General features: G+C 33.8%; 1 protein-coding gene across 1 annotated transcript; it reads left to right on the top strand.

Moving 5' to 3' along the window:
• On the top strand, positions 1-22,198 carry LOC124372950. Its single transcript, XM_046831364.1, has 8 exons — positions 1-89; positions 2,338-2,449; positions 5,676-5,799; positions 9,783-9,887; positions 12,328-12,395; positions 12,499-12,629; positions 16,591-16,696; positions 22,091-22,198. The coding sequence occupies exons 2-8, from the start codon at positions 2,342-2,344 to the stop codon at positions 22,196-22,198; spliced, it is 750 nt and encodes a 249-aa protein (XP_046687320.1). The 5' UTR covers positions 1-89; positions 2,338-2,341.
• Positions 22,199-27,195: the final 4,997 nt, after the last annotated feature.

Below are 27,195 nucleotides of genomic sequence, written 5' to 3'. Positions count from 1 at the left end.
TATGTTAGTAGAATGTGATTTGATTGACACTATTGACAGTGTTACTGTTAATACGGTTGAGTTGATAGCTTATTAAGATTTACTATCTGGTAAGTATTTTATGGGCTGGAAAGTAAACCTATCTAAACTATTGTCTGTTGTTACAAATGCTCTAATACAATGAATAGAATTGTAAAAATGAAAACTAAATAAGAAAACTTTCGTATCTAAATGAACAGTAATTTATTTCATTTTTGAAAACTAGTTGTTTACTCTGTTAAATAATTTAACTTTTTGCAAACCCTGTTATATTTAACATTATTGCAGGAATTCGTTTATTTAATGTTGACTGTTTGATCTTATTAAAATAGTTCGTAAATGTGAATTTATCGGCCGGAGTGACAAAAGACGAGTGTTAAGTTATTTGCCTATTGCTATCGTCCAACTGAACAAAACAATATAGAATTTGAAGGGATGGAAATGTAAAGTAACGAACTTATTGAACACTAAAAGTGTAACTATTTCAGCATGGAGAGATATTTCTTTGTTTTACATTTGTGCCGTAGTTATCCTCGTATTGGTTGCTGCTGTCGTCAGCCGTTTATCCATCTTTGGATACTTTTGGTACTTTGTAAAATAACAATAGTGCTGTTCGAATACGTTTTTTTTTATTCATACTTGTTAACTTTTTGAGAGAAAAAAGTTCCTCAAGTGCACACAAGTCCCTTCGGGCCATCAGCACAGGCTACGGAAGCACTGACGCACTGTCGGTGTTACACCCAAGCTGATGGCGACAAACAAAAAACATCCTCTTCGAGCAGTGAAGGCTACTGGGTCATTCCATGTGAAATCACATAATATTATAATTAAAAGTCACCCACCATTTTTGATTTGCATGAAACTTTGCACACTTGGTTATCTGTATGCCCTAAGAAGACTTGTAAAGTTTTATTATTCTAGGATTTATACTTTTTTATAGACTTTTTTAAATATTAATATTACAATAATTTGTTTCTACAGAATTGCTTGCAGAACGTGTAATTTATACAAAAGCTATCAAGTATTAATGCAGATTTTGATCTAGAAGTCTTTCCCTATTTTAATATAAGTATGCAGTTTACAAAATTGTATTCATTTAAGTTGCCTAAGTTTAAAGAAAGTATAAAACTCATATTGCATGACATTATTATGATTTCCAATACTAAAACAAGGGTTTAGAAAACGCTTGTAACTTCTTTCTTCAAATAGCTGGAAAGCTTGTCAATGTATCAAAATGTAAAACCTAAGAGTATGTGGTTTTTATAGGTATAAAAATAAAATGGCTTTTTGTGTGTTAGTCAACGTGCGGTACAGGGATGGTTGATGGTGCTGTACTAAGCTGTTCTGACCACAGATCACTTAGATAAGCTATCGGGAGCAGACAGTGCTGAAAATCCTAGAAACATTGTACACAAATATAACTACAAATTTACATCTCCACTTTAATTATTTATAAAATTTAGGCTAGATATTTGTTATTTCAACATCCTAAAACCATATATAATATTGTTCAGGAGAACAAGTAGATTACATTAATAATGTTGAAATATTGATAATAAAGTCTCAAAAAGTGAGTTATTTTGTTATGCGTATGCTAAAAGCAGGTTGGATATAATTTAACAATACATTTTGATATATTTTTTTATTTTACTTAAAGTAAAAGCTTAAAAAAATTTAGTAATACAACATAATATTAAATCAACATTTGTCGGTATTTATTATATAGGCTATTTATAAATATTAAGGCAAGGCACTAGATGATCTTTTCATAGTTTGGTAAAAGTTACACAAAACTTTAGATTGGCTGGTTTGTCCAATACAGTGGGCCAATACACCGGCCAATCCTTCAAATTGAGATTTAATGAACTTATAAAAGCATTGACGACATCATCAAATTCAAAATATGCCTACCATGAAATTTTACACAAATGCAAATAAGTCACCTGTTGTCAACTTTAAAACATTTTGAAATTTACCAAAGTACCCAAATTAATTCTGATATATTATCAAATGACAAAGATATTTTAACAACAAATTTATTATCTGATAAACTTTTAAACTATATAAATTGATCACATATAAAAATTAAATAAAAAAAATTTAGCCACCAAGGTTGTTAAAACATATGTCACTTTGGTTTCATTATTTATTTACCTCAACCTACAAGTACCTGAAGATGGATTCTTCGAATCTGAAATTGTATATAAGTAAAAAAACTACAAAAGTGTTCAAAGGTGTTCTTCTTATTTATAATAAACACTTTTCGAGGCTACAATTGTAATAAATAGTATTATTTACCTTTGTAAATTTGTGTTTCAGAATCATGGAACATATGGCGGAAGACCTAGGAGTAGATACAAATGTTATGATTTTCCGAGTCAAGCTCTTTCTTGCCAGAACTGAGTTAAATGAGGCTATGTCTCGGACCCAGGTAGGGACCCGCCTGTTTTACCATTGGAACTATGTTACTATACTTTAATCAAGACATTGATAAAAAGTTTAAGCTTCCACTGTGTTTTATTGATTGCATTTAACATAGTATAAAATTCATGTAGCTATTTACAATTTTTATAGCTGAAATATAATAAAATCATGCGTAATATTTGAAATTTTTATCCTTTGAAGGCTCTTACCTGTTGTTTAAATTAAGGAAATGTTAATATGAATTAACTCTTTGCACGCGGCTAATGAATTTAATAATTGTACTTTAACGCCACTTAAGACAAGTAAATAATATGTTTTTCTTTAAGTTCAAAGCTAAGTTTTATTATAACTAAGCCTAAATTCAAACCCATGGTACAATGTAATGAAATAGAGGTACTTTGGGATTATACCGACCACACCCAGACATGAATCGTTATTTGACATTTTGCTTCTACTGATCACTAGATTAGCGTAGAACAATATTTCGTCAATATAAAACAGGAATTGTCTTATCGGAAACCCCTCCCCATCCTCAGACAGAGGTCAAAGTCGAGTGGTCTAGTAGTTAACGTGACTGCAGAGTCTTGACGCCCGTTCAGCTGGTATGCCGCGACCCGGAAACCGGTGCTAATACTCAACAGGTTGATTGAATGTGGGGTTCAGCTAAATGGCGTAATAAAAAACACAAAGGAACAGCACGACACCATCTTGACTAATACCTAGCTGAATACATGTGGCGGTTGGCAGTTGCGGCTGAAGGCGGAAATCCACTACACTCACTCATCCTTGATATTGCTGCATTCCGGGCGTCACAGGAAACCCATTAACAATTGATAATCATTGTAATTTTGTAATTAAAGAGTTGTTTTTTCGTTCTATAATGTTTGTTTCTATAAATTTATATTTTTGTCCTCCTCATACTGGTGTGGTCTGTATAATCCCAAAGTACCGGAATAGAAAATTATATATAACTTACTAATTATTAGTATAGTTGATTATCTTTTCAGATAATATTATCGTGTAATTCTAACGCTACAAGTATTCGGGAAATGTGTTTTTTCACTTCAAAGCGTGAGTCGTGTAGCGCAGGCCTCGTAGTGCATGTTTTGTAGAAATATATAGTTTCTTTCAATCCCTTTTAATGGCACTCCCAAGATTTAACGTAAACACAACACTATCACACGATGAAGGAAAATAGCAAGGTACATAGTAAACGCAATTGTAACAACCAACAAAGGAGTAATACATGCTGTCAGCAGACAGTGGATACGTTTGGTTATGGCTCTAGGATGGTGGGCGGAGCTAGACTAAGGGTGCCCAACTCCCCTACTGCAGAGTGTAGGTCATAAAAAAAATACTTTTTAGCCACTTTTTGTGAACGTAAACTCTCCCAACAGACACAATCTATAATATCACATATAATCGTTTTTGGGGTTTATATCAAAATCCACCATTCGATTATATCCGTCTTTGGCGTGGGAAGGGTTCAATTAATTTATTGCATAAACTATTATATAGTTTTTAATGAGGAAAAAGTTTGAGGTTAATGTAGGCCACTATAGTTTTATAACTTACCGTGTTACAGATGATGTCATGCCTTTAACTATCATAAAATTGGTGATAGTCTCTTAATGTAGATGATGTAGAATTTTAATTTATAAGTAAAGATTCTACATGAACAGACTGTAACCGCTACCAGTGATGATCAGTTCTTGCCACAGTTCTACAACGTAACCTTGTACATCGAAGAATTAAATTCCCCCCATGAAAACAAAGTATTCTGGCTCACACTGGGTCAAAACACTACTTACACAATGAACTTCTTAAGATACTCGTATTTTGGCCTCACTTGAGGCAACAGTGTTAAACTGAGTTATACATCTGTGTATAGAGGAAGAGTTCTAAATATGATTCCTACGTAAAGAATATTAACTTGGAATATTCATGTTAAATATTGTAAAGTAACAAAATAAATTCAACAAGCATTATAATAATTTATATATTTTTAAATAGAATATATGAACTAAATAAAATAGGTTATGCTAAAGAATTTGGGGTGATTTATTATACAGCAGTATTATTATTTTTGAAAGTAAAAAAAGAATGGCGTGGCTGATAAGTGCTGTAATCTCTCGGTTAAATAAGGAACTAAATTAATATTTCACTATTTGCAGCATATGTACCATAGCTGCAAATAGCATATACTATTGTTTAGAGTGATTTTTATCCAAGCGTCAGTACCACTGTAATTGCTATAGTGCAGCCTATCAATTTATTGAAATCTAGTGCAAGTCAAATATAAAAATAAGGCAATGAGTTTATACTCTGTTGATATTAAACATGTACTTAAGACTAATTGTATTTTTATTTTGCATTTTTATTTGACTTAAATGAGGTAAAACCATAGTCTAAATGACAAACTACCTGGTACTTTTACAAGAAAAGAATAAATGACTATACAGTACAAGATGTATCATTGCAAGCCTGGGTTTTGCTAAATTAATTGTTGTTGTATAATGAATCTCTTTACATTATTAGTAAATAATAAAGCCAGACAGGCTTGCAATAATAATCTTGTACTATATGTAATAAAAACTGTGTTTATTTAATGATAGTAATCACTGTGAGTATACATAAGTTGTATTAAAAGGATTGAAGCTCAAACACTGCTATTTAAGTACAAATTCAGAGTGACATACATTGGTTGGTAATTACTGAGTGGAGACTTCGAAGACACTACGCGTTGCCCACTGAGCTGGGAGTAGTGCCGATGGCCGAGCGGTCTAAGTCGTTGGACTTTGGGTCTGAGTTAGAGTAGCGCAGGTTCAAATCCTGTATGTGACCGTTGCACTTTTTATCAGTACAATCAACCTCGTACTGTATCGACTCTCTTCTTTATTCTGTTTGATAAGATCCTCGCACAGGCCCCATGAGGACGGACAGAATAAGGCTTAAAAGGGGATCGGCCTCTCCTTTAAAAAAAAAAAAAAAAACAGAGGACAACAGTAAAGGCAACACCAAGTGGCCTGCCAAGGCCAAAGGGTTAAAGAACTAAATGGAAAAGTTCCTAGAATGATCAATACAAAATGAATTAGCAGCTGTAGGTGTCGGAACATCATTACGTCAGCACACATCATCAGTTTCTCTAATCACCATTTATAATTATAATTAGCATCTTATCACCAATGAAGGGTAGTGTAAGATGCTAAACTCATTGGTTTCTGTTGTTTCAGTTTCAGACGGCTACAGAACCTCCAGTGAAGGACGCCAAACTCGATGTGACTGATCTACCAACCCGAGTTTTAAAACATTTAATCACATCCGGCATCGTTCGAGGGAAAATATTCGAGTTGTCAGGTAACAAAACCAACTAAAACTCAACTGCTAAATCCTTTGAACCCTCTTAAGTGCTAAAGCATGGATGTGACCATTTCCATTATTTAGTAAAAAATTATGGATATTATGGGCAACTAAGTAGGCCATCTATTTGTGGGTTCTATCTGACCCGGAGTTGATTTGTGCTTTTACTTCAGGTTACATTAAGCAAAATATTTATTAATCATCATTTAAAAATCATAGTACTTTGAAAGAAGCCAGCCATTTTTTATTGCGTAAAGGTTGTTTTTTTATGATGAGAGATTTGCGAGGAGATTTTTTGGACCCCAGTTATTGATATTTTGTGTCACTAAATAATGGGAATGTCCAAAAAAATCTTGTTGCCTTCACAATATATTTTTTCATGGTAACGCTGATACTGTGTCTGAAAATAATCAACTTTCCAAATAATTTCTCTCCCGGTTATATTATCATGATGCACGTCTGGTGCTGCTCTGTCACAAGCAAACATTTCTTTGCACTAAAACAAATTGGTATGAAAATTAGTAATTTCAGTAATCATGGTGCAGTGGATAGCTCAACATCGTGCTTTTGTTATTAAAAACTTTCTTAAAAAAATAATGAGTCTCTAATTGCTTACACAACGGTTATTTCATAACAAATTACATTTATCTCGTCACGGAGCTGTTCTTTGTAGGAAGCTGGGTAAACAATTTCAGAAATTCTGCATTTCTTCTGCATTAAAAGTAAAACCACCTGGTAGGCCTATATCTGTATGTATTCCAGACAATGTTGAAAATGTGCGTTTATCTGTTCTGCAAAGCCCAAATCGATCAACCCAGAAGCAATCTGCCACATTAGGAGTTTCAAAGACAAGTTTATAACGAATTTTACATTGTGATTTGAATTTTCATCCCTATAAATTAGCAGTTACACAAACACTCAGTCCTGCTGATTATGAATTACGTGTTATTTTTTGTGAAAAAACTATTTATTGCATCTCATGGAAACATTCTGCAGCATTTAATAATGTCTGATGAAGCTCATTTTGAGGTTTATGGTAATATAAACATGCAAAATTGTCATTACTGGTCAAGAGAGAATCATAGAAAAATCCATTAACGACCTCTGTGTATTGAGAAAGTGACTGTGTGGTGTGGTGTTGCATGTTTTGGTGTTATTGGATTGTTTAAAAAAAAAATTCAAAATGGTGAAAGGGTTACTGTGTATAAAGAACGGTACATTGAAATGATTTAGAACTCCTTAGTTACACAATTGCAACAGCTGGGAATAGAAATGAACTCATAATGTACCAGCAAGATGAACCGACTGTGGACACAGCAGATGTCTCAATGTCTCTCGTATGAAGACTGTTTCCGGGACATCTCGTTTGGCGATGTTGCATGGCCTGCCCGGTCTCCAGATCTCACTGCTTGCAATTTTTGGTTATGGGACTACGTTTAAGAGCAAAGTTTTTGTAACGAATCTCACACCATTGCCGATTTAAAGAACTGCATACGTAATGACATTCCTGCAATACAAATGTCCATGGTATACTAGTAATGTCTTTAATTCAGTAATGTCTGAATTTTTCATTTAGAAAACTGTCAGGTTATTTTGGACCATTCGGTATTATATGCAAACCTTCTAAGATTTATGATATGAAGAATTATATAAAACTTTGACTTACATAACTCTTTCTCTATAATCTCTACTATCCTTAGGCTATTCTAGAAAACAGTTGGTTTTATAGAAGTAGTTTGACTCTGGCAGTGGAGGGATGTACAAAATATATTTCTTTTCCTAGGTATCGTATCACAATAGAGAAAATCCTTCAGTGAAGAACTACTCTAAATAGATTATATCATGTGTAGTTTAAAAAACTGCCATATAATGAATGATATGGCTGAGAGGCCATATTATAATGAATGATATGGTTGAAAGTGATTGGACTGTCTGTCCATCTAGTGTGACAAGTTGATTTTAGGCGATTGGCTGGAAGAGGATTGTGCCTCAAATATTACTGAATAATACACAATTGCTGATGCACATATCTTTCCCCAAATGTATATAGTTAAAATACTATTAATTCTATACATGCTGCCAGTGACAAGGGACGTGTTCATGATGTGAATGTCTTCTATATGTTTATATAATTTCATTTTATATTTATTATTATTATCATAATTACTTTTCAGCAATTTTAAGGTCAAGAATATTTTTGTCGTGATATACGAGGTGTGATCAAAAAGTTCCAGGACTGAATTTTTTATACATTTATTCATACAACATACAGGTTATTCGAATTTGTCTCCTTCAAAGTACTCCCCTTGGGAAGCTACACACTTTTCCCACCGGTGTTTCCACTGATCAAAGGCCCCAGAAAACTCTTCTTTTGTAAAGGTGTTTAGCAGCTCCGTCGTTTTTTCTTTAATTTCGTCAACTGTTTGAAATCTTCTTCCTTTCAGGGGTCTCTTGAGCTTTGGGAAGAGAAAAAAGTCTGCTGGAGCCAGGTCAGGTGAGTAGGGGGGCTGAGTAATGACAGTCATTGTGTTTTTTTACACAAAAGTCACGGATAACTAATGCAGAGTGGAGAGGAGCAATGTCATGGTGAAGGACCCAATCACCACTTTGCCACAGCTCAGGTCTTTTTCTTCTCACAGCATTACACAATTTTCTGAGGGTTTCAAGATAAACAAAACGATTAATTTTGTTTGACCTTGTGGAAGGAATTCATAGTAGACGACACCTTTACAGTCAAAGAAAACCGTAAGCATGACCTTCACATTTGATTTGACTTGATGTGCTTTCTTGGGTCTTGGAGAGCCTTTTGATGTCCATTGTGATGATTGGGCTTTTGTTTCCACATCGTAACCAAAAACCCATGTCTCGTCTCCAGTAATGACATGATCCAAGAAGCTTTCGTCGTCATTTGCCTTTTGAAGAAGTTCCTCGGAAACATGAATTCAGTGTTGTTTTTGGTCTTCAGTCAACAGTTTTGGCACAAACTTTGCTGACGCATTTGAAGTTTTTCAGTTAAAAATTTCCTGACATGACCCAAATGAAATGTTACACTCTTCTGCCATTTCACGGATTGTTAGTCGACGGTCTGATAGTACGAGAGCGTTCAATTTAGCAACATTGTCATCATTGATTGACGTTGAAGGGCGTCCAGAACGAGCATCGTCGTCTGTGGGATGTTCGGCCATCTTTAAACCTCTTGAACCACTGATGGCAGCATGATCGGCTTAGACATTCTTCATCAAAAGCCTCTTGTAACATCAAAAAGGTTTCAGAAAACGTTTTGTTCAGTTTCACACAAAACTTCACACATACACGTTGCTCTTCTCACGTTTCACATTCATTTTCATTAAACAAAAAAATAGCCAAACTCTATAAAAACTAATCTCAAACAAACTGTGCTAATGTTACTTTCAGTGATGTTTATGATTGATCTGCAAACACAGCTGTGTTACTGTTGAGTCAGGGAATACAATGCTGCCAACCGCATCACTGTGAGACATAGGCATTCCCATAGTATATAAAAAGTCCTGGAACTTTTTGATCACACCTCGTACATGATAGCTTTAGACCCGTGTGTAAATTGAATTTAACTATAGTTTTAACAGGTGAAAATGAAAATAAGAACTAAAATAATTTATTACTTGGTATTTCACAGAAAACACTAATAACATGTATATACATGTATACTCTAAATAAACATTTTTAATTCAAGAAATTTTGTTTTGTTTTACTATAATCATTAATTGTAACAAATAAAATATATAAATTATTTTAAAATTAAACTGTTTCATGTTTTACTATACAAAAGTAATGTTTGTTAATTTGTTTGTAGGCAATAAAATATTTTTAGAGTATTTTTTTATAATTTTTATATTGGAACTAACTTGTATATGCAAGTTCTCATGCTTTATAATTAGTGTGAGTATTTTTGGTTAGTATAGAAAATACTACTGCTCAACAAAGCGTGTTTATTATTACAGATGCCTTTGCATGTTTATCTTGCAATCCAGAGTTACAAGCCAAATTTCCTGGAAAAAGAAATGCATTTATTTACATCAAAGGGCCTCATCATCAGTCATTACTCTGTGAGTTTTATTTTAGATTTAAAAACTAGAAATGCATTAAATAATTTCTCTTCTCTTGACAATTATTAACACATTGAGCTTATACTAACAGCATTTAAGCGTTTGCTCTGTTTGCTGGCTCCTACACAACAACAAAGTTGATGTTAAAATTCGGTACATTCTGATTGAAAGGAGACCAACCACTCAGAGCACGCTGCGGCTGTTATGGTTAGACTAATTTACTCTAAATATTGTAGAATGTGTTTATTCTTCACTTTCTACAAGATAGTTATCAATAGCAGAGAAACTCATCAAGCGGGTCAATGACATTGATTGGCACGTTCAGTGGTATTCTGGCGTGACTCAATATTCGTTCTTATCTTATTCATAAGAATATCTTGTAATATTTTACTTCTCTCAAGTATTCATGATTAGACCCCTAAAAGTTTTAATATTTTACTGATCTGTATTATCTTGAGGGATGTTTTTCTTTCGTTGCCACCAGGGCAAAGCAGTGTTTGCTTATATGGTTAACCCTTTGACACGGTACTTACAGTGCATAAGTAGTAAAAATGGTTTTTTTTTTGAACTCTTAAAAGCTATTATTAGTATGGTCATGATTGAATAATAAATGCCCTGTAGAGCATAAAAAAAATAAATCATGTGGTTTTTTTTTTTTTAAATAATGAAGACAAAAAATGCAAAATGGGTTGAGATTCATTAGTAATTTGATCCGGTTCATGTTGTTCTGTGTGAAATGTTATTAATAGCAGATTTAATGTAACAGAGTGTTCACAAAAAGTGTCACAAACTTTTATGACTGATAGTACTCACATTATTTCAAACCAAAAGTGTCCTATAAACATAGGTCGAAAAATGTGTTTCTTAGCTTTTTGCTGCCATTTTGTATTATTTAGAAAATAATTAATATCTGTAGAACTAGTAAACACAGAAGTTTATCAGCATGCCACAAGCTATTAAGCTCTCGACTACTATCACACAAGACCAAACTCCGTATATATATAAAACCATTATAAGACCAGTTCTGTTATATGGCTCCGAAAACTGGGTGTTAAGTAAAAAAAACAGAAAAACGTTTGATAGTATTTGAGAACAAATTATTGAGAAAAATCTATGGGCCAACCCTTGAAGATGGAGAGTGGAGGATAAAGCATAATGTGGAGTTGAGGCAACTATATATGGACCCAGACATAGTGGCCGAGGTGAGAAGTGGGGAGAATGAGATGAGCTGGCCATTTACTAAGGAAGGAGGACAAACTCCTTAGTCAAGAACGTCCTTGTAAACAATCCGGAGGGCAGAAGACCATCAGGAAGGCCCAAGTTGAGATGGCGAGACCAGATCAGAAGAGACATAAGAAAACTGGGAAGAAGGGAAGAAGAGGTAATGGACAGAGAGATCTGGAGGCAGTGTGTTGGCGAGGCAAAGTACCACCTTGGGTACCAAGAGCCACGGCAGTAAGTAAGTAAGTAAGAACTAGTAAAACTAAAAAAAATACCAAACTTCACACATAGGTATGAAGTTACTTAATTCAGCTCTGAGTATTTATTACCCGAAAATACACTTGTCAAACTTAAATTAAAGATTAAAAATTATGTTTATTTTAAAATTATAACAATTTTACAAGTCAGACTTATAATTCATAGACAAAAATACTGAACACCCATAATATAAAAAATGATATTTGAAAATAAATTTTAGTTTTGAGAATTTATAAACCCAAAATTCACTTATTAAATTTACAAAAAACTAAAATAGAACAATATATTTCAAATTATTAACATTTTTACAAGTTATAATTCCAAACTATAAGTGTGGATTTCTTTCTATAGAAAAATTATATTCAGAAATAAAGGTTTGGAAAATATTTTACAAAAACATGGTTTTTAACTTTACTGCCTTCTGAATTGCGTCTTTCTACTAAACCAAAAGAACTGAAAAAACTTTAAATAATTATAATAATCTTAAAGGATATCCATTCACGCTATATATGATATTATTTTACAAACTAAAAATAAAGAAGTAAGGGAATAATGCATTCAAATAAAAAGTCCCGATATGTCTTTGCAGTGCCAAGATCTCGACTTACGCCCGTTTCGGAAATATAATTCCAAAGCCAGTATATCAACCCGTGACCGTCAAAGGGTTAATTTGTTGTTATTTTACTTTTTTCCTAAAACTGTTATTATTTGTATTAAATTAAAGCACTGTTTCACACAAAATGAAAACCTACGGGATGTATAGAATTCACATATATAGTAAAAATTATGTAGGGGCTGATTTTTATTTAGTATAACACAAAAATAATAGTCTATTAACACTAGATTTATAAGGTGCTTTGTAGTATATTGTGATCAGTACCTTGGAAAGCAATCTAAAGTATTCAATAGGTTAGAATGAGATTACAGAGTTTAGAATAGTACATATTTTTTTATTTTTCAGTGGCAGTTGATACGGTGGAAATGTTGCTAGATGAAGTGGTTAAGCGGAATACCGGCCCAGTTTCAAAGGTGAGAATATTCAGAGACAAGGATTGTTGCTGAAATAAAGCATACAATGAAAAACCTTACATAGTAAGTCATAACTTGACAATTGGTATTTAATGTCTCACAGGTGCCAGCACTGGAAAGATACTGGTCAGAGATGCGTGAGGTAGACTACGAGATCAAGGACTTCCCTGTGGCAGCCATCAAGAATGTCATTTTCCAGGGGCATTATACGAGGGAAGGTCAACGAGTTCTCAGGTAAAGTTAAGTTTTTGCTCGGTTTATTGTTAGTTAGGCTCGGTAAGAATGGGCTGGAGATACACAGTGGTAAAAGAAAATTAACAAAGAGAGGTTAGGGAACTAACAGTGAACAACTCTGTCATTTTTCAGTGTAAGAACAATACATTGTTGATTAACCAACTTTAACGTTTTACCAAACCCTGATACCACCATGTTGTAAGGTTACCCCCATACCATCCCCAACCTCAATCCAATAGAATTGGTATGGGCTACAGTATAAGAGTATATAAAAAAGAAAAATATTAAATCTAAAAAAAAGTTTTATGGAAATAGACAAAGAAAGGTTTTATACCATTACTCAAGATGACAGGAAAACCCTCTGCGAACATGTGAAAAGAAGAATATTTACGGCATGAAAGGATCATCAGGAAGAGATTCGTTATTAGCTCTGCGGAAGACAATGAAAGTGAGGGCAGTGTCAGTGAAAGTGAAAGAAGCGATTCCGATTGCCTCTGCAAATTCGAACAACGAATCACTGATAACAACTGCATGATTGGGGTTACTCCTTTAGTGGACGGTTAAGGTAGATAAGTCTAGACACGCATCACACCAATATCTGCAATGATTATGCAAGAATTCATGGCCACTTTTTATTAATTCCAAAATTCTTCCCATTAGAAATCTATATATTTTTAAATTTTTAAAACTATTTTACATCAGAAGTACATCAAATTTATTTGGAGAAAATATCAGATACCAATTAAGAAATCTACTAGTGGAAGTTCCGAAGCCTAACTTAACTCTTTATAAAAAGTTTTATACATTTAATGCACCACGGCTTATTTAATTTAATTTCGTTCAAAATTCAGAAAAAAGAAACTATTTCACAATTTTTAGTTGGCCTAAAAAAACTATTGTTCACGTTTCCTGATTGTGAAAATTTATTTAGCGTTATTGAATAGTTTGTTCTTTTTTCTTTCACAAAGGGGATAAATGATTTTTTACATTTTAATATAGGTTTATCTAAAATTAGTTTCCTACTAGATTGCATACATATATAATCAGTTAACTCATCTATCAATTCAGTTTTGTTTATATGATCCAATTCTAAGTATAGCTCATTATAATAAATGTTTAGATATATTTAATTGTTTTATTTTACTTGTTATGAATAATAGCAAAAATGTCTAAGGCAGAAATAATAAATGTTTATTTTAAATGTCCTTTAAATTTTTTTACGTAAAAAAGATGTATTTTGATTTTTTTTTAGACAGCACAAGTGCAGCTGTTGTTTTCTGTGTTGTTTTTTAAGTGTTTTTTTCAAGTGACGGATATCCCACACGGGCCTTGCCTTTGGGATATACCTAATTTAATTTCACTACAAAATTATGTTATTTTATTATTAATTATTTTAGTTTTTTTAGGATATTGTACTTAATTGTTTAGAATAATTATGCTGTGCTTAATTTTCTTTTAGTATTAGTACTTTACTGTTATTTGTTTGTATTATGTAAAAAAAGTGAAATAAATTTCTTTTTGAATTGAATTTGAATTGAATTGATTGCTAGTAGTCTTATCAGCTACACCTGCTTGCTGTCCTGCTCCTCTCACTTTATCCACACTTTTCCTTCAGAACCCCTCATTACTCCATGCATGAACCTTTTCACGTCCAAACAATCTATCTGTAAACAGGGAGCAATACTGTAGGCACCAGGACATTTTAATTTTCTTTCCATTCTTATTTCAATTATTTTTTACTAGCAGTGTGAAGAGTATATTTATATCTATAAGTCTTCATTAATAATAGGCTTTATTGGTTCAGACATATATTGTCCATTATCTAATGATTGTAGAATAAATATTAACAGGATCTTCAATATTCTTTTTTAAAGTCAAAATCAAAAAACTTTAAATTAAATAAATAATTGTTTTATTCTGATTTTAGAACATAGAACACTTTAATACTTTTTCTAATACTAAAGCTCTTTAGAAGTACAACAAAACCAATTTCTAGCTCTATTAATTTGATCATCAATAAGATCATATGAGTTTTTATGTAAACACCGTAAAATGTTTACAACTGGTCTGGTAGTTTTGGTAAATTCCTCTGATGAAATGCTTGGGCAGATTTTGAACAAGCTGGCTGCACATTGGTTATATAGGTTATTCAAATATTTTCCATTACTGTACTTATTTTTCCCTGTTGTTAAACACAGTTACCAGCTTTCTTTTAACTCAATTGTATACCACTACATGGCTACGGGCACGCTGAAATAATGTGTACATTGTTTAGCATATTATTAATTATTTGCCCCTTTGAAATAGTTCAGATTAAAACTGCAGAGTTTGATGTAAAAACATATTAATTGAATTGAGCTGAAAATCATTGTGTCCATTACTTATTTATAGTGTTACATTATTGCATGGTGTCACTAATTTAAAATACACTAGACCTATTCTAATATAAAACATATATTATAACTTAATAAGGGATGGGAGTGATATCAAAATCTTAGTAACAGTGAACAGTTCCAAAATGCCAGCAAAAGGGTAGACAATTAACGTATGATTAAGGAATTTTAAGTGAGGTTATGTCAGAGAGTGAATTAACTTAACTTTGTCTTTCCATTGAAAGGTTAAAATACAATTTTTGTTATTTATCTTATACTAGATATTTGTATAGTTGCACTGAATGCTGCAGATAAAAAATCTTGATTTTGTAGAATTTCAGATACAAAAACCAATCTACAGAGTCTATTAGATAGTGTAAAATCATGATTTTTCATATCAACTGAAAGATATGTAATTCTTCTACATAAAAATTGTATATACTCGATAAAAAAATTAAAACAATATGTATTTTGAATTTTTTTAATTTTACAAGCGTTTTATTTAAAAAAATTTTGTTGGTATATCTGAAAAACAAAAAACTATTTGTAGTTTGAGAAGTTTTATCATTCTTTTACGTATATTTCATCATATTCGATAATTTAATTGAATTAAAATGGATCCTTAACATATCACCCTAATCATTAACCTACATCATTGTTTTTTATGTTGTTTAACTGTTGTCTAATTATTTATTTGTAAATATATGTCTTTTAGTCTATTAATAAATTTATGTTTTTAATGTTAAAGAATTTAATGTGTAGTTTATATAGTGTTATAACTATTTATAATTTTATATGTTTGTTTTAGTTTTCACTTAAATATAGTGGTTATATAGTATGTCTCTAAATCTGTTAATTAAATTTATGTTTTTAATGTTTAAAACTATTACAGTGTAGTGTATATAGTGTTGTAACTATTTATTTATGTTATTCTATATTTATTTTAATTTTCACTTAAATATAGTAGTTACAAACAGAATTCAACAAACAATGATAAAAGTAAATTGTGTTATATTGCTAATGACAAAATCTATTGCATCACTGTATGTTTAATGATGAATAAAATGTTGAATCTTGGATACTTTACATGAAATTTGTAACTTAATATATAGCAACTTACAAAATAAACAAATCTGATTCATTAAGAATTTTCAGTTATATTTATTATTATATTTGAACTCATACATATATTATTAAATGTTATATTACAGTTAAAAATAAATCAAGATTTTCTTGAAAATGAGCTCAACATTAGAACAGGATATTTAATTTCCTGTACACAAGTTGTATCAGAGGAGGTATTTAATTATTCTTACGGATAATTATGCACTCAGTTTAAAAGTATGATATTCTCCCAACAATGTACGATACTTACATTTGATCTATTTTGACAGGGCGGGAAAAATGCTTAAATATTTGTGTTAAATGAATCAGTGATATTGTGCAGCTTTATCTGTACAAGAAATGTCTTATAACCTTTAAAATTCTTTTTTGAAATCCAGTTTTTTCCTGGGAATTCAACTAATTATGGCTTAATTAAATTAACTGGGGTTTGAATATTGTATTTCACGTGTAATATTATGCTGCAGGTGCCGTGGTAAGTGCCAGAGGAAACCCTCATCTGTCAAACCCTCCCCAGAACGACAGAACTCTGTACTTGCACATCCAGGGCTCCTGATCATCATTCAATTCTACGTGAGTTCCCTTACAGGGCTTCCATTTACCTTCTTGTATAAAGTCTATTTTTTTTATTTTTGTCTTTAAACCCTTTAAGGAGTGTAGACGTCATATGACGTCTTCTTTTGATAGACTAAAAATGAGTAAAGGATGGAATCCAAAAAATTACCAAAAGGAGTAAAAAATAAAAATCTCTTAAAAATGTTTATTTAAATTTGAAAGCTTAATAAAACAGGGCTACATGTTCCACAAGTCAATATTTCAGTACTTTTTCAAAATCAAATGTCATATTTCCTCACTACGACAGACTCGATCAATATTGTCTGCCATTTGGACTACAGTAACAAGCTAGATGGTTGATCAACAAATGTCACTGTCACAAGATAATATATGGCCACAGTATGGAAATATACAGGAATGATTAGTATATGTGTCGGCATGTTCTGACAGCAGTGATGCGCGCGCAACGCGACTTTGAGTCAGTGGCTTCTACAAGGTGGCTACTGAGATCTGGTGGGTAAAATTATATTACAAGTGAATGCGAGCACAAAAATGGAAGTTAAGTATGTTTGCCGATAGATGGAACCACTTTACAAACAAATATACTTAAAGGCAATCAGTAAAAGTATTGGCATTTACGATAATACAAAAATACAGAGGCTAAACGTCATATGATGTCCGTACCCTTTTGGGCCACTATAAAAGTATACGTCATATGACGTCCTTACTCATTATGTAGAGTTTACACGCACTCCTTAAAGGTTTAATGATCAATGTTTAAGTATATGAACCGTTTAATAGTAAGAGCTCTGATATGATACAAGAAGCCAATTTTTCTCCTTTTATGCTCATTGTTTAGCGAACTTATACCGCCCCTGCTTGTATCATAGCCGAGGTCTAAATTTAATTTTTAGAGGCATTTGTCCATTCCTGCATGAATTGTTGACATTGTTAGTAAAATAAGAAAAAGTTTTCAATAGCTTCACCATTCCGCTATGTCTGAGAAACAAATTGAAACTTAACACGCCTGCTGTATTCAAACTGAGTTTGAGGACATGATAACTGGCCAATAGACGTCAAAAGCACCGATCCTGGGCCACTTACTGAAATGAAATGAAAATTCTCTTTATTTTTTCAGGCGAAGTTAGGACTACATAGTCCTTTCTTACACTTAACGTTGATTATTAGTATACGTATGTAAGTACAAGCCATTTGTAATCTTCAAAATAAAAATCAAATCAACAGCGTTTCAAAAATAAAATGAATATTTGCTATGTATTCTAAAAACTAACAAACAAATCACTTAAACAAAAACAAAATTGCACTCTTAAATTTATACTGTGTATAAAATTAATATTTGATTATAAAATAAATATTGATGATACATTTTAAACAAAAACTTAGTCAAAATTATAACAACATTACAATTAAAACATTCTATTTTTATAAAAATTATTTACTTACACTCACACATTCATTCTGTCTGCAACAAACCATGACTAGCGATCCTCGGGGTACCACGGCCCGCGGACATCTGCTGCAAAAAATACAACTTAACAGCTGAAAGCAAACCGATCCCGGCTGTCTAAAGATTTTAAAGGGATCTGGAAAGAGAATTCTACAAAACGGCAAGCAGACACTACAAATGATTTATTAAAGACAGTCGTTCTGTGGTGGGGATTCGCAACGTCAACGAGCCAGTGCGGGTGTTTCCTTACGCCTTCTTCAATAGCAATGAACTGAAAATCGTTTGTAAAGTATTTTGGAAACCCGGTTTTTTAAGGATAGAAAAAAGTAAAATTAGGATTCGGAAAGCTCTTAAATCTTGCAATTTTAATGTTGACATTAGTACATAATAAGGTGAGATATGCTCATCTCGCTTTAAATTAAACAAAAATCGTAAACAATAATTTTGGATTTTCTGCAATCTATTATTCTAAACCACAGTCATGTCATTAACCACGGCACACAACAGTATAGAGGAAGTGGGGAAATACGAGTGATTTAATCAGTAAAAGCTTTATATGGTGTGGTAGAAATCGTTGCAGTCTTTTCAGCGTATGAACTGCTGCAAATACCTTTTTACAGGTACCTACAACGTAGTCAGTCCATTCCAGCGTTTTCGTAATTGTCAATCCCAAACTTCTGACACTACTAACAGCCTCTCCGTTTACCAATATTTCACGTACATTGTTAAAGTCAACTGTATTCAAAAGTATAAAATGCCTAATTATTATGGGTTTGGTTTTGTCCGAGTTGAGTTTTCAGTCCGTGCTTTTCAGTCCAAAGTACAATCTGTTGAATGTCCAAGTTACTGCACGCACTCATGGCGCGTCTCTTGGAGCTAGACACTGAATTCGGCCTCTCCATGTGAAAGAAACATCATCTTTTTTTATATTTTTATTGGTAATGTTGTTGATAGAATAAATCAAACCATACAAATTTATATTTTTTTACCGTAAAAACCATAAAGAGCTGTGAATTCGATAATTAAGATTGATTGGGAACCCTGATCTAGTACCAAAAAAAAAGCGGTATCTATGATAGAATTGTCAGTATCTCCATATCAATAAGTGTCGGGTATCGAACTTACCCATCCCTTCAAATCATTATAATATTTAACCAGATGGCAGGTTAACTTAGCATGGTTAACATATTAAAATTTCAACGTATTCAGCTGTATGAAATAATAGATTTAGTACAATTTAAATCAGTAACTCATACATACTATAGCTTATCTTAAAAAAATATACTCTTTCAATATCAAAATAATCATACTGCAATAGACAACTGAAATCATATTTACAAAACAAGGAGGGGAAAAGCAAATAATATTGCCATTAATTGGTTCTTCAAATACACCAGATTTCAAACAAGAAAAGTAGGCTTTGAAATTGAATGTTTTGCAACAGCTAAAACAGCTGAAGTTAAATGGGATTTGGTTCAAAGTTACCCAAAATAATTACACAAACCCTCAAAAAATCAAAATGTAAAGTGATCACAACAAAATTCATTCATGGACTAAAATATGTATACTGTATTTTTGTTTCAGTTGCAATTCAAGCAATTAACAGACTATTACATGAAGTGGCACCGGACGAAAGTTCACCTCCAGGAGAGGTAAATTTGGTTCAGTCTGGATTGGGTTCTCAATATTATAACAAATTTTTCCACCATAATATTTCAAACTTCTTTTATCTTCCTGTCCTCTCTGCAAGCTTACTGAACCAGTCCTCTTCACATGCCCCAGCTTTGTAAAATGATCCTTCTAGACCCTTTATAAAAATTGCTTCTTTCCCAACTCTATTTTTTGCCAGTTAATGGTAATTCTTACTGAAAAGGTAATAGGATTTCAGGCATTTGCCATTATTATATGTTACAAAATGTGCAGCGAGTGCCGCTATAGATTTGAATTTGGCGCGGCGTAATCCTTCAGTAGCCGCGAACGCGATAGCCAGCTGCGCCGACCCTCTAGCTCTTAGCTTGAACAATAGGAGCCTCCTACCATCTGGAATTCTTCTGGACAGGTTCTGGTAGGATGATTCCTGCTAGGTTAGCAGGCTGAGACCGGGAGGTTGTGAGCGGGCAGTCGTTGTGCAGCGGATCGGGTAGAGTGGACGAGCTTAGAAAGAAGTGAGTGTACGTGGCCTGGGACTTGGTATAATTGTTATGGGAACCTTTTGGAACTATATCCAAATTATTAGTTATCTTTAGTCATCAAAGCTGGTTAGGTTTTGGATAGAGGGAACCTAGTGGGCGGATCCACGGTTATTATTCCTCTGGAAAGGTGCCCCTTCCGGTCGTGACGACACGAGGTTGCAAATGTATAACACTATGTTTCGAGGATTTGAAATCCATCCTCTCTTCCTCAGGTGTATATGTTTACTATCTATACAAAGTATGGATATTAAATAACGAGATTGTCACTGCTGCAATACAAGGAAGCATGCGTCAACCGCCATAGATGAACAGCTGTTTAGTGTGAACCTTTCTCTTTAGTATGCAGCTAGTCTCGCTTCTGTAAAACAACGCCGTTTAGTCAGAGCCAACGTTTGCAATATTGTTGTTTTTTTTTGTTTTGCTGGATAAAAAATGGTTAGTGTAATAGTAGAGTAATGAATTATTGTGAAATGAAATTCACTTTAAATTTACTGCTACAAAAATTAAAATTTACTGATAGAAGTCTATGGAAGTAAATGTTTTATCACGGGCATGTTTTTGAATGGCTTAAGCATTTTCAAGTTGGTAGAGAAGACTTTGAAGATGATTCGTGGTTAGTTCGTCCTTCAACGTCAAAAACAGATGAAAATGTCAAAAAATCAGTAGTTTAATTCTGTCTGACCATTGATTAAGTATTCGCGCAATTGGTGAAACTGTAGGTATCAATAAAGAATGTATACAGCAAATTTTACATGACAATTTTAAAATGTTGAAAAGTGTGTGCTAAAATGGTGCCTAAAATTCTAATGTTTGAACAAAAAGCTCGCAAAAATGTTTGTACTGACAATTTGTACGCAATTGGAAAATGACTTAAATGTTTTGGAAACCATAATAACATGTGATGAAACGTAGTTTGTTTACTTACGATCCAGAGAAACGAAGCGTCAATCCATGCACTGAAAAAGCCCAACTTCAGTGAAAGCCAAAAAAGCTTTAATAAGCAAGTTAAAATTTAAAGCAAAAGTGATTTTTTTATATCCATGGGATTGTGTACCATTCACCTTAGTTTCTAAAAGGTCAAAGAATTAATCAATATTACTTCCTTCAGGTACTTTGTAAACTACGTCAAAGAGTAAGGAAAAAAGTTCCAAAATGTGGAAGGGTAAATCATGGGTTCTCCACCAAGACATAGGGTCCAAGACACCTACTCATTCCGTGATATCTGTCAAAAGGTTCCTAGCCAAGTTCAGCATCACAGTGTTAGAACATCCACCATCTTAAAACCATGTGACTTCTACCTGTTCCTTAAGGCAAAATCTGCATTAAAAGGGGGTAAGATTTGAGTCTGTGGGAAGCTGTAACAGAAACGTGTCCTAAAGGATCTGACAGAAGATGACTGTCCAACACTGTTTACAACATGGGGTGTTGTAGGGATAGAGGAGGGGTGTATCTGCAGGTGACAATAAGATGATTATGTATAAATACAAATAAACTTTTTACGTCAGTTTTTGTTATTTAATAGCCACACTTCGTATATGTCAATTACGTTAGGATAACATTACACATAAAGAAAAATCTGGGTTTGATTGGGAATGCGCCAGTCCTAATCCCCTGCACTTGTGTGTGTGTGATAAAACCACCTGGACCCCAACTGCAGTTACTATTTGCTGATACTATAGGTGCTAGCAATATTTTAGTTTACCTTGTGAAATGCCAGATTGTCTTATAGTGTTAATTGTGGTAATTTTTCAGATGCTGACAAATAATTCAGGTTCGCAGGCGACCATGGTCAAACAGCCAGTTTCGAACAGTAGCACTCTGACAGAAACTTCCTGCTGTGTCCACTGCCTCACCATCTGAGAGTATGGAAGTCACTGAGCAGACTGCTGTAGCAACAGAGCAGACATCTTTGTCTGATGTCATTAAGACAGTTGCAACAGGTTAACACCTTTCATTTATTTTTAAATCACTTAAGATATTTTTTTAATTGACAAGTATATTATTGTGAAAATTTGTGCGAGTATTTAAATGGACACGTATTTATGCATGTCACAAGTGCATGTTATGTAAATCAAATAGCTGAACTGCTAACGTCACGATCATCACATTAGGTCTACACCCCACATTCATTATTGCATTGTTACACCTGCATAAAATTAGTTTTACATAATATTGTATTTTATATTGTTATGTTGAGCGAGAACCGTAGCATTATATGTATACGTAGAAATATTATTTTATTTTCCACAAAAGTTTATGATGGCAACACTAACAAATACCAAATTTTTTTGTACACATAAAAAATTATAAGATAAATTCATATATAAGCACATTTTTGTTTATTATTTTGTTTATAATAAGTTTATCTGGACTATAAATGTGTATATTCTGAGTGTTTTTGAAAGTAATATTATGTTGAAAAAAATCGTGTCTAAAGTATAAGAGTTATTATAAAATTAGATTTTTTTTTATGTTGGACTAAAGGAAACATATTTTGGTAAGTTTAATTTTACTGTTTACATATTACTATTCCCTTGTACTTTACAAAAAAAATTTATATATAATACTTCATATATTGCGGTACACATTTATTTATATATAATTTTTCAGACAAACTCCTGTGAATATGGGATGAAGGCACGCACAGCGGTTGGGATAGAAAAAAAAACCAGCAGTTGTAGGGTTAACATTCAAATTATTCAATTTGCATTTTATTTCATTCTCCTATAGTGCTACTTTTGTGTTGTGTAGTGTGTGTGTACTTCATTACAGATATGCAGTGTATCAAAACTTTTTTTGATAAATTACATAGTAAAAGACTAAAACTTTCTAACTAGAAAATTCCACTAGAACTCTGGTTAGATTTTAGTCCCACTCAAGGGATAAAAATCCCCCCCCCCTCCCAAAGGATTTTTATCCACTTATATAAGGATATAATGGTTATATTTTCACATCTGATCTGTGTTGCCTGACAACCTTGTAATGTGGTGTGTCAACGTAACGGAAATTGGTGTGTACTCCTGAAGAATCCCTGATACTAAAAACAAGAGTCGTTTTGAAGGTCAAATTTGAAGCAAATGTGATTTCAGATGTAAACAACTTACCGTAGATTAGTTTTAAGAGAATCAATTTTTTGTTTGATTTTCAGTACATCAAAGGAAGTGAGAATAGCGGGAATAGCAGCTCAACCTTGCAACAGTTCTGTACAACACCACAACCTATTATGGAACGATGAGCAGCTAAAGCTAGATGTACCAGTTGTGCAAACGGGGCCACCACGATCCATAATAACATCAGGCATTGAGCCGGGACAACACTCCTTCAGAAGGTTCAGGTGGTCAAGTCCTGAACTATAAATCTGTATGTCCCATTTAAGTACAAGAATGAGCTTTTGAGGCCAAAAGAAGGAAGCAGAAGGCACGTGGATTCCCAGTAACAATTAGAAGATACTCGAGAATTTGAAGAAGAAAGGCAAGGAAATGCCTCTAAGTAGGATGTAAAGATAAGGAGAAGCTCTTATCAAAGAGAATTCTGTTTGAGGATGGGATTCCTGGGGAATGCCACTTTTGAGAGTGTAAAACCCAAAAAAAGATGGGCACCTGCATACAGAGGATCATAAAGAAGTTGTTGGAGGTGTAATCAATTCATCGCTCCTGAGATATTTCAGTCGAAAATCACGTAGACTCAGCAATCTCCTCACACAGGTTCTTTATCAGATGAGCTTTATCAGCACCCTGTAAACAAGCTCTTTGCTCTGACATAGAAACCTGGACATATCCAGGGATCATGGGACGTGGAACACCTGAGGAAACATCATCACAAAGTCGAGATTTCCCGAAGGATCTGCTCTGTTGACTGTGTGAATGAGCAGGAGAAATTGCTGAATAACCTGCTCTTTAATTGTCCTGCAATAGCAAGGGAGCATTACTCCATCTTTGGTATTTCTGGGCAAGGGTGGTGACATTTCCCCAGGAGGGACGAATTTGTAGTAGGAACTGCTTAAAGTGTAAACTGATTTACCTGGTTATACTTTCAGGGTGTGCAAAAGATTCTTGATACTTAAACCCTTAACAGATTTTTTTTTTCTTAAACTATGTTTTTTGTATTTTACTCGCTACATTGCCAATGGTGCAGTGTACTAGACGGGTAAGGCGGTTATCGCAAGATAACCAGATCAAGCAACGTCGAGCATGGGCCGACCTGCTTGGATAGGTGACCGCTGAGCGATTCCTGTCCTTGCAAGCAGCCGGCCTGCACCGGGCCATTGGTGATGGTTCGGAAGTCACCATTTAAGCCGTTGGTCCCCAGGTTGAGTGTTAGGGTGGCGTTCACAAAGAAAGCTGGTTACAAGCGCTTGGTTGGCAAGCGCTCGCAAGCTCCAACCCGGGTGTGGAAAAGTCTACATTGTATCAAGCGTGTGCGTTAACAGACAAAGCCTGTCTCCGGTTAGCTTGCGCTTGCTACAAGTTGTGATAAGCACGCAAGAACGTTTCTGTACTTGTATTTTCCGGCTCTTGTTTATTGGACCAAACCAGTCAGAGACAAGCAACTGGTGCAGTAGTGGATTGTTGAATGAACCTGATATCTCAAGTCTTTAAGAAGAGGGGCTATTTGGGGGGGGGGGGGAAAACGAAAACCCCCCGGGACCCCCACAAACGACTCAAACTGCATTGTTAACTAGAGTCTCCAAAAGAGTAAAAGAGAGATCAAAAAGAAAGTAAACTACACATTGGCGAGAGAGAGTCCAACGAGTGAGACGGGATGAATATATATACGGCCCTTCAATTACTAGAAATTGAGAGAAAATAAATTCGAAATTTTGTCCTCAGAGTAAGGAGCCACAAAAGGAAGAGAAGAGAAAACCTTCAGAGGCCGAGCCATTCATTACTTCATACATGTGAGAGAAAGATCCGTCCAGAACACATCTTTCCATTTCGTTACAAAAATTCAGGATATAGGTCCATCAATTTGCGTATCCCATGTCCTTACAGTGTTGGGTCTACCACCTACCTAAACAGCAACTCCCATTTTCCGTCTGTTAGTTACTTCAAACCATAGCGGAGATCAATAGGATGTATTTGGAGGGATCTCAAGGGTCACGGAAAATGAAGACTTTTCAGGACTTGCCCGGGTTGCTAAATTTTAAAATGACAAAAAGAATTTCGAATATACCTTCAACAGTAAAATTTACAAAGAACATACAATTATTATATGTATTACAATTACAGTTTTGTATAAAATGTCATCTCGTATAATTTTCTGTTTTGTGTTTGAAAGTAATAAAAAAAATGACATTACCCACAATATCGTGTTTTTCTACCAAGAATGTTCAATAACGTAATCGACAGCACAAATTTGTATTACATTTATGTTTTAAGATAAACAGACAAACTCAATTAATTATATTTATTTACCTTTAAATTATTAAATATTGCATTTTTTTTATAGTATGAAACATACTTGTATACTTTGACTTTCTTGCTTTGAAATTTGAGACGGTCTTAAATATATCTCACAACTATTATTTGCATCAGCGATTTAAATAGCTACCTAGAGTGTTTTAAAAAACTTCCCTTCGAATATTTATTAGATATTGTCCCTGGGACTAACCAAAGCCAGAACTTTATTACTGCTCCCAAAATCCCTTTTTTAATCATTCAGCCCACCATTTTGTTTGATTTTTTAATCCATAATACCCCACTTCTTTTATTGAACCATTGGAGATTTGTTGGAAAAAATTATAGGTTTAGTCTAGCCTTAGTGAGACAATACTTTATAAAACACATATACAGACGGATTTGAAACACCCTGTTATACTATTTGACTGTGTTTTATTGTATAAACTAGGTTGTAAGATATTTTCTATAAATAAAACAGTTATGATAAGTTTTTATTACAAAAATCAAAAGACAACTATAAAAACTCACCTCAAACAACAAATAGCCTAGTCGTACTTCGGCCACTGGTTAGGTTGCTTTATGCCAATTTCCCGAAAAACTTGACTCTAAAAACACTTTAACTTTTCTTGTGGATGTAACTAAACGTGCGTAACAACATTTATCCATATAAAGAATATAAACCTTACTTTGTCAAATTTCAATTGAGGAAATAGACCGGTGGTATTCCACAAAACCTTCCTCTTCCAGCCGCTTTAATTGCATTGAACCACCGACTTCATTCCTCTACGGAATTATTTAATTCAACATTTTCAAGTAAAAAAATAACTCATCATCTTGATGAAGACATTTGTCTCAAACAAGAGCTTTTGAGGAAAACACTAAGCCGTCAACTGCAAGCGTTTAAATTGTGTTACACACAACAAATATTCTCAAGCGGCTTGGAAGCATAGCCGCTGAAAATAAGTACTTTTGTGACCAGATTTTCTTTGTGGAACGCACCCTTAAGCCGCGTTTACACCGGAGCTGACAAACATTGCTGGGGCCACAGCAAAAAGCTTGACAACATTTACAAAAATCGTACTTTAATTCCAGTAACATTTGCTGCCAACAATGCTGTCAGCACCGAAAATGTGTTGGCAGCATTTCCCACCAGTAGTCGGGTTTTAAAGATCAAAGAATGTTGTCAAAACATATGCTTGGGCTGCAAGCAATGTTGACGGGACTAAAAGCGGACCGTCTCTACAATGTTGCAACACTTCCCTTAGCGCACTGTGGTCGGCCGCCATGTCGTTCCGACGGCCCGTCGAGTAGCTACTCTAGTTGCGACTGTTGATGGTAGTACGTCTGTGTTGTTTGGTGTTCCGTGTTTCTCAACTCATATGAACAGCGACTAATCGCCATTGAGAGTGAAAATTGATTGGTTCCGTGAAAAAGTAATGCAAATTGATTTGACCATAT

Source organism: Homalodisca vitripennis, unplaced genomic scaffold, assembly GCF_021130785.1.
Source record: "Homalodisca vitripennis isolate AUS2020 unplaced genomic scaffold, UT_GWSS_2.1 ScUCBcl_4475;HRSCAF=10659, whole genome shotgun sequence".
Taxonomy (NCBI): domain Eukaryota; kingdom Metazoa; phylum Arthropoda; class Insecta; order Hemiptera; family Cicadellidae; genus Homalodisca; species Homalodisca vitripennis.
This window is presented reverse-complemented; position numbering and strand designations above follow the sequence as displayed.

Excerpts from the sequence above, each read along its gene's own strand:
- LOC124372950 (XM_046831364.1), top strand. The coding sequence starts at position 2,342 with ATGGAACATATGGCGGAAGACCTAGGAGTAGATACAAATGTTATGATT. Across the intron at positions 5,800-9,782 it reads GAAAATATTCGAGTTGTCAG|ATGCCTTTGCATGTTTATCT; the intron begins GTAACAAAACCA and ends TTATTATTACAG. Across the intron at positions 9,888-12,327 it reads TCATCATCAGTCATTACTCT|TGGCAGTTGATACGGTGGAA; the intron begins GTGAGTTTTATT and ends TTTATTTTTCAG.